At 46.8% G+C, this 19,894-nt stretch overlaps 1 protein-coding gene across 9 annotated transcripts in view; it reads right to left on the bottom strand.

The window, feature by feature from the left end:
- Positions 1-19,894, bottom strand: part of LRRC28 (leucine rich repeat containing 28) — a 143,735-nt gene that overhangs the window by 115,777 nt on the left and 8,064 nt on the right. For all 9 annotated transcript variants that reach the window (XR_009867238.1, XR_009867236.1, XR_009867237.1 and 6 more), the window contains exon 3: positions 8,414-8,454. Coding sequence is in view for 6 of the 9 variants with exons in the window: in XM_062204948.1 (XP_062060932.1) it covers positions 8,414-8,454 (41 nt within the window). In the remaining 3 variants the exon portion in view is untranslated. The remainder of the gene's footprint in view (positions 1-8,413; positions 8,455-19,894) is intronic.

Here is a 19,894-nt window from a genome sequence, read left to right as displayed (position 1 = left end):
ACAAGGTCTTTCTAACTGGCGAGAACTAAGAATGGAGAGATTAAACACTTGGTATTTACAGTATATGTAGAAATACTCAACTGTCAAGGCACAGAATTTATTTCACAGGGAGAAGAATTCAGTAAACAAGAAATCAAATTCTTCTCTTAAAAAAAAATTGCTGAGCCAGGATGACAAGTCCAGGCAAGTTTGAGACAACACGTTTCCCACTGAAGTATCTTTACCGCCCTCTGGTGGACACTTTATGCAATCACCAGTTAGCAAATGGAGCAAAGTAGGTGGCTGCTGAAGATAACACAGTCGGAGTTTAAGATAAATCTGTCAATGATTTTGAGAAAAGAGAACTGGGTTTCAGTAAATTTTACTTTCAAATTTATCATTTTATTATTCATATCCATTTTGTGTTTCAAAACAAAATCATTATAAAGTACTTTTAAGTAGAATTTAGAAATTTTCTATATTTTTAAAGCCTAATGCTGAAGGTTAAAATGTCAGTGACATGTAATTAAGACAGAAAGCTAACAATTTTGTGGCAACTATTCACTTATGGATTAAGCCAATATTACAGAAGGGATCAACCTGCTGGGTATAACACAGTGCAACAAAGCACACCATTCCAAGATGCCTTTCATTCTTTGTTTTCTGTATATGAAATGATTACACATTTTAAAATCAATGTGCTTTAAACATTAATTTTAGGAAAAAAAAACAATTGTTTTATCAGATAACACTGAGAATTCTTTGTGCCCAGAAACTGTAAATAAATATGCACGCATACACATAAAAAATATATACTTGCATCCTTTACACAAGAGCCAGAGTGCCTACATATCAAAACAGAGAATTCATTTAAAAGTTTTTTCAACAAAATACTTGCTTCTCACCTCAACTTCTATCTGTAGAACGAATCTCAAAATGTTCAAACCAAAATATGCTCTCAAGTATCACTATCAAAACTGAAACCTTAAAAGTACATTTTACCCATTAAATTTATCTATATTATAATGAAGATGCTGTATAAAGGAATGCAGAGTGTTCCCAACCCTGACTATACAACTGTACAACAGCACAAAAAGTGGGTGTTCGGCACAGTGGCTAAGACGCCAGTTAGGATCCCAGTGAGCCATATCAGAGTACCTGGGTTTGAGACTCAAGAGTCCAACCTCTTGCTAACCCACGCCCTGGAAGACAGCAGGTCTCTGCCACCCACATGGGAGACCAGATAGAGTGCTTGGCTCCTGGCTTTGGCCTGGCCCAGCTTCAGCTGTTGTGGGCATCTGGGGAGTGAACCAATTTGGGAGTTTTTGCCTGTGTCTGTCATCCTCTCTCTCTCCCTTTCAAATAAATAAAATTATCTTTTAAAAAATTAATGGAAAATTAACATTATCCTTTTAAAAAAGATTTACTTATTTATTTAAAAGGCAAAGCAACAGAGAGACAGACAGAGATCTTACATCCACTGGTTCACTGCCCAAATGCCTGCAACAGCCAGGGCTGGGGCGGCTGAAGCCAGGATCCAGGAGCTCCATCCAGGTCTCTCATGTGGATGGCAGGGACACACGTCCTCGGGTCACCTTCCACAGCCCTTGCCAGTCGCACTAGCAGGAAGCTGACTGGGCAGGAAGGGAGCAGGGACTTGAACCGGCACTACGGCATGGGATGCAGGCTTCCCAAACAGTGGCTAACCCATCGCGCCACGACATCCACCCCCGCATAATCCTTTAATGCAGTGTCTCCATGAGTTTTTAGAAGCCCTTTACATACTGGGGTCACCAGGGGTCTTCACAATATTGGTGCCCAAGACCATCCTGTATCAAGTGAAACAGTCTCAACCCCTTAGGTAACTGTCGCGTGTACAACCCTGTGAGAAGCAGCACTGATGGGGACCACAGAGCAGACTCTGGGGCCAGACCTACAAAGGACAACGTAGGAGTCTCCTTAGGAACCGTGCAAGCCAGAAGACAGTGAGCACCCTGACAGGGCTGAAATTTAAAAAACAACTGATGACTAAGCATTCTAGTGGGGGGGATTTCAAATACAGGTGATGAACACACAACTGAAAAAACCATCAGACTTTTAGGAAGGGAAAAACAAGAAAGAGGAGAGGAGGAGAGGGGAGGGGAGGGGAGAGGAGAGGAGAGGAGGGGAGAGGAGAGGAGAGGGGAGAGGAGGGAAGGGAATGGGAGAAGAGAGGAGAGGAGAGGAGGGGAGAGGGGAGGGGAGGGAATGGGAGAGGGGAGGGGAGAGGAGAGGAGAGGAGGGGAGAGGAGAGGAGAGAGGAGAGGAGGGGAGGGAATGGGAGAAGAGAGGAGAGGAGAGGAGGGGAGAGGAGAGGAGAGGGGAGAGGAGGGGAGGCAATGGGAGAAGAGAAGGGAGAGGAGAGGAGAGGAGAGGAGAGGCGAGGGAATGGGAGAAGAGAGGGGAGGGGAGGGGGGAGAGGAAAGGGGAAGGGAGGAGAGGGGAGGAGAGGAGAGCAGAGGGGAAGAGAGGAGATGAGGGGAGAGGAGATGAGGGGGGGAGAGGGGGGGAGAGGGAGGGGAGGGGAGGGGAGGGCAGAGGAGAGGAGAGGGGAGGGCAGAGAGGAGGGTATGGGAGAGGAGGGGGCAGAGGAGAGGAGAGGAAAGGGGAGGGGAGGAGAGGAGAGGGGAGGGGAAGAGAGGAGGGGAGGGGAGGGGAAGGGAGGGGAAGGGAGGAGAGAAAAGGACCTTTTGGGTACCAGTGCTAGAAAGAGTCTTAGATTTGACCTCAAATTCATGATACTTAGACAAAAACTGATGAACGGGGCCTCCAGAAAATGTAAAACTTGTGTTCTGCAAATGCTTATGCTGGAGACAGACAAGCTAGTCACTTGTCACTGGTCACAACGGAATACAAAGGACTTGGTTCTAGAATATGGAAAGAATTAAAACTCAGGACCAAAAACATACTAACAGTGCAACAGACACAGACAGGTCTTGGACAAAAGGAGAGAAACTGGTGACAAAGTAAAGACGACGGATATCATCAGAGAGACTTGACGGCCACAGCGTGACCAAACCACACAGCCACCTGGGCGACCAAAATTAAAAGCAGGGACAACACCACGTGCTGATGAGACACGCAGACACTTGGCCATCAAACACTGTCAGAGGAAATGGAAAATGTTATGGATAATGTGAAAAATTATTTGGCAGCTCCTTATATAACTTAAAATTCTGATCCAACGTGGTAGAGTAAGGCCCTCCATAAAATCACAAGGTTCTGGAGAAAATGTTTAGCTCCTGCATAGACAGACTCTGGGATGAACCTCAGGGCCGCAGAGATCCGGGCAGAGCTCAGCAAGGGGAAATGGCAGAATGTGGCTAAGACGGGGGCTGCGCTAGGCCTGATCCCACTCCCCAGCCCTGCAGCACCTGGATGACCAAGGCCGGTCATCACAGAGAGATGGGAGAGGAAGTAGGAGCTCCTATAGAGCCTCATCCCCAGGGAGCCCCTGTGCTGGGCCATCTCCCTGGGAGACTGGGACTGCCCCACACAGTGGAAACGCTACACCATAGCCGCGACACGGTGTTGTCTAGAGAACAAGGACAAAAGCCTGTACGTGGTCAGCACGGACACAGTTTTTATTCTCATGTCATCCTTATGATGACATGAGTGTCCCCTACCTGTACTCTGACAGTGACTCCAGACATCTGCAGTGATCAAAGTGACACCAGCTACAGTGATAAACTCCATACACCCCACAGACACACATGCACACACACACAGAAGATCACAGAGACCTACGGTGATCAGAGTGGCACCAGCTACAGTGATAAATTATATATAACCACACACACACACACACACACACACGAGGTCATGGAGATGTGCCCTGATCAAAGTGACACCAGCTACAGTGATAAACTCCATATAAACACACACACACATGAGATAAAAGACCTACGGTGATCAGAGTGGCACCAGCTACAGTGATAAATTATATATAACCCCACACACATACACACACACACACAAGAGGTCATGGAGATGTACCCTGATCAAAGTGACACCAGCTACGGTGATAAACTCCATATAACCACACACACACACACACGAGGTTATGGAGATGTACCCTGATCAAAGTGACACCAGCTACAGTGATAAACTCCACATAAACACACACACTAAGGAGTTCATGGAAGTCCGATGAAACTCAAGATCAGTGTCCTGGCAGTGACCTTATCCTATCTGATGCACGAAATTAACATTGGGGGAAACTGGAAGAAGGGTACACAGGATGTTTCTGTATTATTTCTTATAACTACATGTGCATCCAGCAATTTTTTTTTTTTTTTTTTTTTTTTTTTTTATTTGAAAGGCAGAGTTGACGGAGAAAGCAGGAGAGACAAACCCAGAGAGATATTTTCCACTCACTGGTTCACTCTCAGCCTGGGCCAGACTGAAGCCAAGGGCCAGGAACTCCACCCGGGTCTCCCACGTGGGCAGCAGAAGCCCAAGTACGTGGCCGTAACTCACTGCCTTCCTAGGTACACTAGCAGGGAGCTGGATCGGAAGTGAAGGAGCTGGGACGAACTGGTACACCACTGTGGGATGCACGTGTCCCAAGCGGCAGCTTAACCCACATGCCATGCCTGCCCCTCTGCCATTATCTTATAGTAAAAAGTTAAGTTTTACAGAGAGGAGAGGCAGAGAGAGAGGTCTTCCATCCACTAGTTCACTCCCCAGTTGGCCGCTTCAGCCGGAGCTGCGCCGATCCGAAATCAGGAGCCAGCAGCCTCCTCCGGGTCTCCCACATGGGTGCAGGGGCCCAACGACTTGGGCCATCCTCTACTGCTTTCACGGGCCATAGCAGAGAGCTGGATTGGAAGTAGAGCAGCTGGGACTAGAACTGGCGCCCATATGGGATGCTGGCACTTCAGGCCAGGGAGTTAACCTGCTGTGCCACAGCGCCAGCCCCTAAAAGTTAAGTTTTAAAATAAGAGAAACAAAAACTTTTTGAAGCAAATCAAATGAGAGAATATAGGAATTAAATGTAGGGGATGTTTCAATTTCCTTAAATTAACCATTTAAATTAAAAATGATAGCACTGTACTGTGTCAGTTCTCAGTTCACTGTCTCAGCTCCAGCCTCTTTGCTGTCCTCGCCCTGGGCTGGCCTAACACTGGGCTTCGACGAGAGAAGCAGGTAGGTGCCTCTCTTCTGGGCTCTGTCTTCAATTTCTACTCAGCACAGGAGCCAACGCTCAGTGGCGCTCACCTCAGCAGGTCTCGGGGAGGACCCCAAGCCACACCCCCAAACCCCCAACTCCCTACCCAGGATCCCTTGGTCCCCGGCACCTCTGGCTAGGCCGTGGGCCACACTGCCCAACGCAGCACTTCTGCAGAAGCTGGGCTGAGGGCTGCACTGAGTCCTGCCCGTAGCCTCGCACTGAGCTGCTTCAGCTGGGCCTTCGGACGAGGCTTTAGTCCCGGCCCACAGCCTGTGAGAGACCTTGGGGCAAAGCAGCAGCTAAGCCATGCTCAGAAAACACAAGGTAACCAGATGCCTGGTTGTTTTGGCAACTGAATTTTTGGACAATTTGTTAAGCAGCAAGACACTTACTAGAGCGGTACATGAGCTCAATGCACTGGGCTACACAGAGCTGAACTGTGGAACCAGCACCTTCCCCCAAGGCAAAGGGGCCGGCAAGATGTCCACCACGTCCAGCACACTTCCACGCCCTCTGGATGCACCAGCCAGTGCACTTGGACGAGACAAAACAATTCAAGGCAGAAGAGTTGGAAAAGCAGCAATCTACACTTTCAGACATGAGGACAGACTGGGAATCTTCCAGAATCTATGATAAACGCTACCTGGAACAAGGCACTTCAGCAAGGCAGAGGATACCAAGTCAACGTGTTAGAAAGAAATCGAGTGTCCACATGTACAAAACATAACTCATGACAAGATATAACAGATGAGAAAATTCATTGAAAACAGCAAGAAGGAAAGATTAAATATTTAAGGTTAGATTTAGAAATTTTGAGAATTTCCAAGCCTATATGAAAAGGATTATCAAGCATCCTAAGTACACAGAAGTAAAGAAAAAAAAATGCAGACGCCCTTGCTCTTCACAGTTCAAACGAAGGAGTGAGAGGCAGAGACAGAGCCACGATGTATGTAACCGACTCTCAGAAGCTTCAGAGACAAATACCTACAGGGAAGACTAAGAGCAAGAGCCCGGTCGATCGCACGGGGTAATCCACCACCCAAAAAGCCTAAATGGAATCTCATCAAGAGGAAACAAGAAAATCCAGACATCTGTTTTAAAAAGGCTGTTAAAAAACTGGAGTGGCTGACATGTGAACTATGGCTCGGATGAGACTGCATTAACATCCTGGATGCGATGCTGCTGTTACACGTACAACTCACTGTCCAATGACTCAGCACACAAGGGGCGGGGAGAGGCAGCAGAGGCCAATGTGGCAATATGTTCAATTTGGTTTCAGTTCAGGTAAAGGATATACGGTGTTCATGGTACTAGGTTTTCAACTTTTCTGTTAGCTTGAAGATTTTCAAAACAAAAGGACAGTGTGCAAGGAAATGACTGAGACCCTGAGCAGGAGGCTGGAGGTGTGGGGTTACCTCTCCTTCCTGTACCTCCCGAGAATCATACCAACAGAGAGACCGGGAAACAGCAAGGCAAAACCTCCCACCACAAAATCACGAGGCAGGGGGCCTGGCGCCGTGGGTTGATTCTCCACCTGCAGCACCAGCATCCCATATGGGTGCTGGTTCTAGTCCCGGCTGCTCCTCTTTCAATCCAGCTCTCTGCTATGGCCTGGGAAAGCAGTAGAAGATGGCCCACATGCTTGGGCCCCTGCATCCGCATGGGAGGCCGGGAAGAAGCTCCTGGCTCTTGGCTTTGGATCGGCACAGCTCTGGCCATTGTGGCCATTTGGGGAGTGAACCAATGGATGGAAGACCTTTCTGTCTCTCCCTCTGTCTGTAACTCTACCTCTCAAATAAATAAAATCTTAAAAAAAAAAAAAAAATCAGGAGGCAGGGCTAGATGTTGTGCCACTACCAGCTAACCTGCTGCCTGGGATACCTGCATCCCATAATAGAAGTGTCTAGGATTAAGTTCTGCCTCCATTTCCCATCCAGCTTCCTGCTAACACACTTGGGAGGCAGATGATGGCAGAAGTACTGGGGGTTTTGCCATGCACGTATGAGATCCAATTGGAATTCCTGGCTCCTGACTTTGTCTTGACCCATCAATTGCTGTTGTGGCCATCTGGGGAGTGAGCCAGCAGATGAAAGATATCTCTCTGAATCTGTCACTCTGCCTTTCAAATAAATAAATTAAATTAAAAAAAAAAACTTTTCAAAAAAATCAGGAGGCAGATAGAAGGAAAAAAAGTAAGATATTTACATCTATCTTCCCTAACAGTCAGTTAACAGGTGATGAAAGTTAATGGACTGGGGCTGGCACTGCTGCCTTGCAGGTTAAGCTGTTTTCTGCAAAGCAGGCATCCCATATGGGCATCGGTTCAAGTTCTGGCTGTTCCACTCCAATCCAGCTCTCCGATAACATGTGGGAAAGCAGCAGAAGACAGCCCACATCCTGGGTCCCTGCCACCCAGCTGGGAGACCCACATGGAGTTCCTGGCTCCTGGCTTCGGCCTGGCCTAGACCTGACATTGTGGCCATTTGGGGAATGAACCAGCAGATGGAAAATCTTTCTGTCTCTCCCTCTCTCTCTCTCTCTCTAATCCTGCCTTTCAAATCAATCTTTTAAAGAAAAGTTGATGGACCAAAACACAAAGGTGTGGAGTCAGCACTGGGCCTGGCGGTTAAGTCGCTGGCATTCCACGTTAGAGCACCTGGGCCCATGCCCGTCCCTGGCTCTCAATTCAGCTTTGAGCTTACACAGACCTTGGGAGGCAACAGAGATAGCGCAAGTGGTTGGGTCCCTGCCACCCTGAGACCTGGACTGAGTTCCTGGCGCTCAGCTTTGGGCCCAGTCCAGCCTCAGTCCTTGTGGGTGTTTGGGGAATCAATCAGCAGATAAGCTAACTCTCTAACCAAACTTTTCTAAAAATTTAAAATCAAAGGTGTAAACATAACTTAGCATCATGGAAGTAATCTTCAAAAGAACCAAACTGAATGGTCATAGTAGTAACAGTAACAGAGTTCCCCTAAGCATGGCCTTCCAGAATTCTGCGGCAAAGTTGCTGTTCCCCAAAGATGCACCTTTCACCCTCACTGCCCCGGGTGAGATACAGAAAACCCCAATCCACATGGTAAAATTCTGTAAGTCCACTAATTGAGCACTAAGACTGCACTACTAAAAGTCACAAATCAATACATGAAAATAACACATCCTAATAGTTCAAATTACTTAGTTTCATTTTTGTTTTTTTTTAAAAATGTGAATAAACAGACTCACAGTTCCACAAGGTTTGGAAGCTTCTGAGCAAGGTTTTCTGGCTGAAAATTAAAAACTCAGAATTAAATTTTATTTTTGAAAAATGTATAAACATTTCTAATTTGCTTAAGCACAAAGTATTACCTTCTGGTGGGGCACACAATTTGAGCAATAATAAACCAGCTGGCCTGCAGTTTATGCTTACACAGACCATACTATAACTTATAAATTTAAACATTCAAAATCAATGTCCCTTAGAGAACCCAGAAATCTTCTCTTCCGTGGAAGAAATAAAAATGTCTTAACAGACGCGGCCAGGAAGGAGAGCGCTATGTGAGGACAGCGCCAGACAGGGGCGAGGAGCCCCAGGGCCGCAGATGGGGGTGAAGGTGGGGGGTGGTGAGCGGCGTCTCCTCCCAGCTCCAAGAAGGAGGCAGCAGAACCACATCTGGGTTTCCATGGGCAGGGGGCGCTACTTCCTGGCAGCCTTAAGACACCAAGGCCCCCGCCCACCCCAACTCCCAAAGAGAAGGTCAGGGAAATTCGCTGCCCAGCTCCACTGGGAGTAAACAGAGGAAGCTGAGCTCACGCAGGACAAGGGTGTGTCTGCCTGCTCAGGGTCCCGAGGGCACAGCAGAGGCGCGGAGGGGCAGGGACAGGAAACCAGCCACCGAGAAGGGGGAGCGAACAGGAATCTGGGTCCCTCGTCCTGAAAGATTGGCCCGCCCAGGGTGAGGGAAAGCCCCTCTGTGCTGCAGGCTCTGGGTGAGGAAGCCTCCAGCAAACATCCAAGGCAGCCGGTGCACACAAGGAGCTTCCCTTGCACTGAAGAACTGCACTATCTTTTCCAAGACTTGTTTCAGCTATTTGAAAGGCAGAATTACAGAGCAGGGGAGAGACAGCGACAGAGGTTTTCGATCTGCTGGCTCACCCCTCAAATGGCTGCAACAGCCGGGCTGGGCCAGGCTGAAACCAGGAGTCAGGAACTTCACCTGGGTCTCTCACATGGGTGCAGGAGCCCAAGTACTTGGACCATCTTCCACTGCATTCCCAGGGGCATTAGCAGGGAGCTGGATTAGAAGTGGAACAGCCGGGACTCACTGGTGCTCACACGGGATGCAGGCTGCAGCCTGACCTCCTGTGCCACAACACTGGCACCTACAGTATCTTTTCATCCCACGTTTCCATGCAAGTTTTGAAGTCCCTTTGTATATATAATCAATCCATCACTCTCACACTCACACTCTCTCTCTCTCTCTCACACACACACACACACACACAGAGTTCAAGTTTACGAGTACACAAAGGAATGAGTGGCTAAGAGTGAAGGTGCACTCTGAGGAGCCGTGGTTCTTGTCAGCCACATTCACGCACAACGTACAGCGAGCTAGACACCAACCACGAGGGACCACGAATGCCTTTTGAGAAGACACGTGGTCTGACTAAAAGTTTGGAGGACCACCATACATTCTAAGAGTTGATGTGGGGCGGAGGGAGCTGGCTCTGGCTGCTCTCTAGGCCCAGCAAACATCCTAGGAAAAAGCAAAGAGCACGGGGTGTGTTTGGGGAATCGCAGGGATGATCGATTTGGCTGCAACTCTAACTGCACTGCTGAAGAGGCTCCCACCTGCAGGAGACAGGCAGGTCAACAGAAAAAGCACCGAGGGTCACAGAGTTTCCGATTTGCAGTAACAAAAGTAGTTTTCAGTAACAGTGATTGTCATTAAGAAAAAGATGAGGATTCCTATTCTCTACCTACTCATGTCACTTGAACTTTCAATAATAAGCATGTATGCTTTTTATAACTGCACAAATAAGAACTAAATTTTAAGATGTGGTATGCATGGTATAAGTTGTCACGTTATTGATCAGTCATATGATTTGAAATCTATGCACACAACGAGATTAATGACATTAGTTTGTTATGTCTGGTCACTGGGTGTGAAGAAGTACAGTGATTTTACAGAGTAACAATGAACAAATTAAGGGCGGATGTTTGATAAGGAGTATCTTTTTCTTTTCAATGTTTACTTACTTGTTTGAAAGGCAGAGAAACAAAGTGAGTTCCCACCCACCGGTTCCATTCCATTGATTTTATCCACTCCCCAAATGCCCACACCGGCCACCTGGGGCTGGGCCAGACCAAAGCCAGGAGCCAGAAAAGCCATCCAGGTCTCCCACATGGGTGGCAGGGACCCAAGGACTTGGGCTGTCGTCATTGCCTCCCAGGGTCTGCATTAGCAGGAAGTTGGAGTCAGGAGCCAGAGCCAAGACTCGAACTCAGGCACTTTGATGTAGGACACAGTGTCTTAACCACAAGGCCACATGCCCCCCTCCAATAAGCAGTGACTTTTTTAAAACCCTGGACACAATGGAAATCCTCTGGCTTATTTAAAACAAGGAAATGAAACTAATCTCATTTACTGAGTATTCTAACAGAACCACTTGTATTTAGTTTTACAATGCTGAAAGGTGTCAGTCTCTTTTTCTCAGTTGTTATGATCTCCATCGTATCAATACAGGCAATGAGGTCCTGAAAAACCAGCCCTTGCTTGGGTGTTGCTTGTGGATCTCCCAAATCCCCGGGACGTCCTGCTAGCACTGGTATCCCTCCTGGTGAGCAGCCTGCATGCTTCAATTTCTGGGCACAATTTCAAAGGATCCCAGGAAGCCAGAGAGTGGTGACAGGCGAGGGGTGCTTGAGGGGCACTCTTCCCATACAAGGAAAGACTTGTTCAGAAGAGAAGTACTGTCGGCACAGCCTCGGTCTCGGGTCTGGCTAACTCACAGGAGCCATCGCTCTCTCTATGCCTCCCGGGCTCCTCTGGGTAGCGCCCTCAGCCTCCTGCAGCAGACTCCTCAGCTCTTTACCGCTCTAACTACACACACCACTGAGCACTGAGATGATGCTTCTGCAGCCAGTAGCGCACCTTGCACCTCGCAGGCTTCATGCACAAGTAAGTAAACTGTATTTCTATTTAAAACTAAGTACATTGACTTTGAAAAAAGAAAAAACTGTAGTTCATTAGGATACCACCTTTTAGAAACAAAAACAGGCCGGCGCCGCGGCTCACTAGGCTAATCCTCCGCCTTGCGGCGCCAGCACACCGGGTTCTAATCCCGGTCGGGGCACCGGTCCTGTCCCTGTCCCGGATGCTCCTCTTCCAGGCCAGCTCTCTGCTGTGGCCAGGGAGTGCAGTGGAGGATGGCCCAAGTGCTTGGGCCCTGCACCCCATGGGAGACCAGGAGAAGCACCTGGCTCCTGCCATCGGATCAGCGCGGTGTGCCGGCCGCAGCGTGCCAACCGCGGCGGCCATTGGAGGGTGAACCAACGGCAAAAGGAAGACCTTTCTGTCTGTCTCTCTCTCTCTCACTGTCCACTCTGCCTGTCAAAAAAAAAAAAAAAAAAAAAAAAAACAAACCACTTAGGAAGAGATGCTCCAAAAGCCTTTGAGAACTAGCAGCCCTGTCGCCCAGGTCGAGGCTGACACCTGCTGGTGCCCTGTGGTATCACAGCACATCTGCAGCAACAGCCCAGATATATACTGGGAATGCCATTTCAATGTGTTTTTTTGATTATAGAAGATTTTAATTTATAATTTATTTTCCTCTACCTTAAAGGCATAGAGACAGAGATAGAGAGAGATCTTCTATTTGCTGGTTCACCTCACAGAGACCCACAACAGCCAGGACTGGGCTAAGTCGAAGCCAGGAGCCCAGAACCTTAAAATTTAGGAACAGAGAGTAAGAGACTAGACAACTGTACATTAATGTCAAAATGTTTGTTTGTCCAGGGGCAAGTGTTTGGAACAGAGCTAAAAACATCCCTGGGGATGTCTACATTCCAGACATACAGGACCTGGACTGAGCCCTCAGTTCCTGGCTTTGGCCTGGCCCAGCTCTGGTGTTGTGGGCATTAGGGGATAAGAGGATTGGTGTGCTCTCACTCTGCCTCTCCCATACACACAAAATGTGATTTTTAAAAAATCTGTGTTACCCTGTAGGTAGCAAGGCTCTGAAGCAGGATTATAGCTGTCACACAAGCTGGTTTATCCTGGCCCATATGATTTACAAGCTGCTGGATCTTAAATGTTTTTAAATTTTAAATCCTGAAAAAAGCAATCATCTTAAAGTGCTTCTCACATTTGCCATTGCTATCATTTCCTCCTTTCTTCCCACAGTTGTGACACAGAGAAGTGTGAGCAGGTAAATAACTTGCAGGCCAATTCCCTGCACCTCCTACCAAATCACTTAAAAACCGGTCTGAATTGAACCAGATTCTCCCTACTAAATCTCACATTATCGTTTAACTAAAGAATTGTTTCTTTATAAATAATGCTAAAGTAAGTGTGAGCAAGCACAGTTAGCATAAAATTTACCTCGCGTGTTAAGTCAACGATGCTTTACCCAGACTCCTACTCTTAAGTTTCTCGTAAGTGGGAATGTTTTAAAATCGTGCATCTTGGAACCAATCCTTAAATAGATGTGCTAACACCACCCCGTTTGGTGGCCTTCCCTGGCAGGTGCTACACACCACCCACCTCCTTTCCTGTTCCTTCCAGGCACCTGCAGCGCCATACTTCTTCTTCAAGTTGACCATGGTGCACAGGTCTCGCCTGGTCAGTGAGCTTTAGTCCCAGTGGCAGCCTTGAGGAGCCTGAGTAGGAAAGACCTGGCCCCTTCCACGGTGACCTCCGGAGGGTGACAGCTGGGTAGGGACACTACAGTCCCCACGTACGGAGAGCACTGAGTGTGAACAAGAGATACCCGTGCTGTTACAAGCCACCAACACCCAGCCCAGCTGCACCCGCCCCAGCCTGGCCTCTAACAACACATTTCAGAGGAGTCAGGAACTAAACGCTTTGTCATCCTTACAGAGGTTGTACAAAGTCGAACCAAGAAGAATGAAGATGCACCCCATCTCATACCATATGCAAAATTTAGCTCAAACTGGATGAGTAACTTAAATTTAAGAACTAAAATCGTAACTCATAGAAGAAAACATAGGAATAAATTTCTATGACCTTGGATTTACAGACAATCCACAAAAAGCAGAGTAACAATAGTAACAATTTAAGGACATGACAAGAAAGTACAATCTACAGGGGCCAGTGCTATGGCACAGCAGGTTAAAGCCCCGGCCTGCAGTGCTGGTGTCCCATATGGGTGCCGGTTCAAGTCCTGACTGCTCCACTTCTGATCCAGCTCTATGTTAATGCACGTGGGAAAGCAGCAGAGGGTGGCTCAAGTCCTTGCACCCCTGCACCCATGTGGGAGACTCGGAAGAAGCTCCTGGCTCCAGGCGTCAGTTTGGCCCAGCTCCAGCCATTACAGCCATTTGGGAAGTGAACCAGGGGATGGAAGACCTCTTTTCTACATCTCGCTGTACCTCTGTCTTTCAAATAAGCAAATCTAAAAAAAAATTAAAAAGACAATCTACAGAATGGGAGAAATTATTTACAAATCATACATCTGATACGGGCCTAGTATGCACAATACAAAAAGAACTCTTACCACTCAACAACAAAAAGGAACAACTCAGTGCAAAAATAGGCAAAGGAACTCAGAGTTCTCCAAATAAAGATATGCACATGGCCAAGAAGCTCATGAGGAGCTGCTCAAAACTGTTAGTAGATCCAACCACAATGAGGTACCACTTCCTACCCACAGAATATCTACGACAGAAACCAAGAGGAAGCGGAAATGACTCAGAAGGTAGAGACACCACAGCCATGGTGGAAGGCAGCCTGGCAGGTCCTCGCGAAGTTCCGCCAGAATGACCATACGCCCTGTAATTCCTCTCCATGTACATACACCCGCGAGCACTGAGAGCAGGTCCTCTGAACACACGCATGCACACCGCGTCCATGGCAGGGCTGTGCACGACAGGAAGAAGGTGGACACAGCCCCAAGGTCCGTCAGTGGTGGATACACACGCAGTGCAGAGCCGTGACGAGGAATGAGGGACCCACACACGCGCTGACCCGGAGAGCCTTGAAAACATTCTGGTGAGACAGAGAAGGCAGACCGAGAGGTCACGTGTTGCAGGATCTCGTCTAAGTGAAACAGCCACAGCAGATAACTCTACAGAGAGAACAGGTTGGAAGCTCCACAGCTGGTGCTGGGGGTGACAGGGGGATAGGGCGAAGCTGACTAATGGGCACCGGGTTATACTCTGGAGTAGTGGGAATGCTTGGAGCTCAACAGAGGTGACTATACAATGCCATGAACGTATGAAACGCACTGCACAGTTCACTTTAAAAGGATTCATTTTCTGTTAGGTCAACTTCACCTCAGTAATTAATTAAATTTAATTAAAAGCAAGTTAAAGAAATTTTTGTACAAAGAAAGAAGTACCTCACTCACAAGCTACCACGACACTCTCGGGAAGTTTTCTGGTGGATCAGTAATTTCAGGTCATCGCTCCGAGCCAGCACAAAGCACGAGTTAAATGCCGCGTGTTTGCAGAATAGCTGTGTAGACCTCTTTCCTTCCTTGGTGGTCTCCCACTTTTCCACGTGTTGTAAAGTAGTATGGGTCATGCGGCAAGAAGCAGTACTGATCTGTGCTATGAAGCAGTGTGGATCACATGGTATAAGGCAGGACGTATGTAACAGCGCAGTGGGGATCACACATGGCGGAAGCCACACTTATTTACAGAGGAATCAGAAACCCGAGCTGGTCGATGGGCTCAGAGAGAGAAGCTGGCACAATCTTTTTTTCCATGGGTGCATACAAGCCGGTCACAGTCTTAGCTCCCCAGCACCCCTCACCATCTACCCCTTCGCCTCTTGGCTCACTTCGCCTACATGACCAATTTTCCTTTCTTTTCTTACTCTCTGCCATGGTGGAAACATCCCCAATCTGTGTCATCCAAGATGGCAGCCACTCACCGCACGTGGCCAGGGGCACTCACAATGTGGTTTGTGACTCAGGGACTGAATTTCAGGATCATGTCACTTCAGTTTAAAAGTCATCAGCAAGGGGCCAGCTCTGGGGCACAGCGGGTTAAAGCCCTGGCATCCCATATGGATGCCAATTCAAGTCCAGGCTCCTCCTCTTCCCATCCAGCTCTCGGCTATGGCCTGGGATAGCAGTAGAAGATGCCCAAAGTCCTTGAGCCCCTGTACCCACGTGCGAGACCTGGAAGAAGCTCCTGGCTCTTGATCGGCACAGCTCTGGCCCTTGCAGCCATCTGGGGAGTAAATTAGCGGATGTAAGACCTCTGTCTCTACCTCTCTCTGTAACTCTTTCAAATAAATAAAATAAATTTTGAAGAAAAAAAAAAAAAGTCAGCACATGTGGCTGGCAGCATTCACATCAGAGTCAGGATTTACTAGCAAATTTTCACTTAAACTCAGCTAATTTTAAATGTAAAATATGAAAAAGTGTGACTTAGTTGTATAAACAAAGATTTTTTGATTATTTCTCTTAAAAATAAATGAAGCATGTGCTTAGCATTTGTAGAGACAGAACTGTTATATTAACAAACAGATGTTTAGGGGCCAGTGCTGTGGTATAGGAGGTTAAGCCTCCACCTGAGGCACCGGCATCCCATGTGGGTGCCAGTTCGAGTCCCGGCTGCTCCACTTCTAATCCAACTCCCTACTAATGTGCCTGGGAAAGCAGTGGAAAATGGCCCAAGCGCTTGAGGCCCTGAACTTGTGTGGGAACACTGGAAGCAGCAGCTCCTGGCTTCAGTTTGGCCCAGCTCTGGCCATTGCAGCCATTCATGGAGTGAACCAGTGGATGGAAGACCTTTCTTTCTGTCTCTCCCTCTCTCTGTAACTCTGCCTCTCAGATAAATAAATTCTTTAAAGCAAAGAAATATATGTTTAAAAATTAAGTGTCTTCAAAATTTAAAATGTTTTGTATCTAAAAATGTAAAGTACACAAGAATGATACTTTTAACTTAGCAAAAACTACAAGGGCTAGCATCACGGCACAGCAGGGTAAGCTGCTGCCTGCGAAGCATCCCATGTGAGTATAAACCAGTGGATGGAAGACCTCTTCCTCTGTCCCTCTTTCTCTTCCTCTACCTTTCAAATAAATATTAAAAAAAAAAAAAAACAACTGCAGAAAATATGCTCAAAATTAAATACTGCATGTCTAGTACATTTACAAAAATGAATTATGTCTGAATTTAGTAAGAAAACAACAAGCATTAAAAATTGTTGAAATTCTTCTTGAAGTATTAACCTTTTTTTTTTTTTAAGATTTATTTATTTATTTGAAAGGCAGAGTTACAGAGAGGCAGAGAGAGAGAGAGAGAGAGAGAGAGAGAGAGAGAGAGAGAGGCAGACAGAGGTGTCTTCCATCCAATTATTCACTTCCCAGGTGACCGCAATGGCTGGAGCTGTGCCGATCTGAAGCCAGGAGCTTCTTCCAGGTTCCCACACAGGTATAGAGGCCAAAAGACTTGGGCCATCTTACTGCTTGCCCAGGCCATAGCAGAGAGCTGGATCGGAAGTGGAGCACGATCCGGGACACAAATCGGCACCCACGTGGGATGCTGGCACCGCAGGTGGCGGCTCTATCTGCTATGCCATAGCATTGACCCCCAAAGTATTCATCTTAAAATATTTACTTAAATGAAAGTTGCGTAAATATCACAAAGAAGGCAGGAGATTCTCTTATCAACTGCCCTTATCCAGCTTTCTATTTTTGTTTTACAAATAAACTATTTAATATACATTCAGTAAACACGATTTTATAGCTTGAGTTTTCAAAGCAATAGAAAAATACACACACATACACACACACACACAAAGAATACTACTAAACACTTATTCCCCATAAAGCCAGATCAGTCACTTAAAATTATACCTAGACTAAATAATTTGATAAGTTTACGCCCAATCTGTTTTTGGGGGAAGAATGGTCTGAGCTCAGTGGGTGCCCTAGGGATCTAAGGCCTTGCTGGCTACATAATGTCCACCTGTGCTGACTGACTCAGCGGGACTGACATTTAGGCACTGCTGTCTCACTTGTAGTGCTTGAGTACTCGTTACATGAGAGAGAATGCTTGAAAATGAACTTAAACCTGGAAACACACACAGAGCAATGGCTGTTGAGCCTTTTTGTTTGAGCTCACAGTGAAACTCAGAGATAAACTGTGCAAAGGGTAACTAGGAAAATGAACTTAACATGCAACATCTCACTGCTCCACGGCGCATAAGTGTGGTTAAATTTTAACTACATGGCATAAGGCTAGAAATAGATCATCAATAATTACCTGAAGAATTAAAATAAAGGCAAGACTAATTAGACTTTAAATTAGGAGACCTTGTTTTTCTCTAACCGGCAGTAACAACGACTCCAGACCCATCCATTAACCTCTTCTAAGCTAGTTCCCTCAGAAAGAAAACCTGCCCGAATCACTGATAAAGCTCCTTCCACCTTTACAATTCTGACTCAGTAAAAATGATTATATCATCATCAGTTGCTCATTTTCTTGGAAAAAGCAGTCTTTCAGTTACAGCAGGGAAGAGCTCTGCAAACAGCTTGTTAAGTATTTCATGGGGAACTACTGTCACTTAACCACTAATTGTGATGGCAAAGATTCTACATCTAAAAATCCAACGGGAAAAGCAGCTTTGATTTGTCGCAGAACTCGCAAGGTTCAGGCACACGCGCATGCCCATTAGTAATGGCTGTCGCCCAGGACCACAGCACGAGCAGCCATCTGACACAGCCACCTGTTTCCACTTATTCAATGCAAGAAATAACTGACGCTCTCACCCAGATCCAGTTCAACAACAGAGCAGTCACGGTGACCACGGAGCCCCTGCACCCTAGGTGCACTCGCAGCTGGAAGGGTCCCACAGACTGGGGAAAAAAGATACCCCTTGCACTGGAACTCAAAATGAACACCCAACATTTAATTGTTTCCCCTCCCACACTTAGTTGCCTGGTGCTCTTTCACGCCATCTCCTAAACTTACTATTTTTCCCACAGTGTTCAATGTCACAGGATCCAGATCCTACTATTACCAAATTCACAGGCAGGAGGTGGACGGCGCTGTGGGACTTTCCCAGCTTTCAAGCCCCTCTCACCCTTGACCTAGCCATCAGTTGCAAGGCAGCCATGCAAGTCAATACAACATAAACACAGGCATCCCCACTGTACATCACACTATTTAGACTCATGATCCACAAAATTTGAAAGTTGGATGAAACCGTAGTGGCACTATGGTCAGACACTGTTGTTTTAATTGAGCCTTATTCATAAAAATAATAGGTATTTAGTAAGAATACAAACCAAACTTTACAGAGCCATTCCCTTTTACTATAAACACTTACGTAGGACCTGATTCTTTCATCCTCATCTCCCTCTTCACACCTCCCACCCGTCCACAGTTAGAATCACTATGAATTTTGATGTACACCCTTTGTAATGCCTTTGTCTATGAACAGGATAATAATAGTGGCTGTCTCATAAGACTGTCTTAAAGATTAAGTAATATGATGGAACCTCAAAACATTCATGGAGAATGTGCATTAAGAAAAAATGATGGGGCCAGCACTGTGGCCCAGTAGGTTAATCCTCCGCCTGTGGTGTCAGCATTTCATACAGGTGCCAGTTCTAGTCCCCACTGCCCCTCTTCCAATCCAGCTCTCTGCTACGGCCTGGGAAAGCAGTAGAAAATGGCCCAATGCTTGGGCCCCTGCATTTGCATGGGAAACCAGCTCCTGGCTCCTGATCAGTGCAGCTCCAGCTGCTGCATCAATTGGGGAGTGAACCAGCAGAAGGATATCCTTCCTCTCTGTCTGCCTCTCACTGTTAACTCTACCTCTCAAATAAATAAATAAAATTTAGGCCGGCGCCGCGGCTCAATAGGCTAATCCTCCGCCTTGCAGCGCCGGCACACCGGGTTCTAGTCCTGGTCGGGGCGCCGGATTCTGTCCCGATTGCCCCTCTTCCAGGCCAGCTCTCTGCTGTGGCCAGGGAGTGCAGTGGAGGATGGCCCAAGTCCTTGGGCCCTGCACCCCATGGGAGACCAGGAGAAGCACCTGGCTCCTGCCATTGGATCAGCGCGGTGCGCGGGCTGCAGCGGCCATTGGAGGGTGAACCAATGACAAAAAGGAAGACCTTTCTCTCTGTCTCTCTCACTGTCCACTGTGCCTGTCAAAAAAAAATATTTAAATAAATAAAATTTTAAAAAAAGAGAAAATGATGCATGGACTTCAAAATATCTTTGAAATATTTAAATAAGTAAATAAATCTTTCAATTCTATTTTCTGTGAAGTTTGTGAAGTCCCCCTACGCATACAGATTACTTAGAACAGGTATAAGCTATTGAACAGGTGTAAGCTATGGTTCAATCATCCACCTAAAATGTCAAGTCAACCTCTACATCAACATTGTGACAGGATCTTCTCATTGTGGCCACCATTGGCTATTACCAGTCTTTAACACATATATTATTCTTTTTAATCTTTGCCAATTGAACAGGTCAAAATGATCAGTGTTTTACTCTTTTCCTACCAGAAATTAAGCATC

The sequence above is a fragment of the Lepus europaeus genome, chromosome 11 (assembly GCF_033115175.1).
Source record: "Lepus europaeus isolate LE1 chromosome 11, mLepTim1.pri, whole genome shotgun sequence".
NCBI classification, from domain to species: Eukaryota; Metazoa; Chordata; class Mammalia; order Lagomorpha; family Leporidae; genus Lepus; species Lepus europaeus.
The sequence above is the reverse complement of the archived record's forward strand: the minus strand, read 5'-3'. Positions and strand labels throughout refer to the sequence as shown.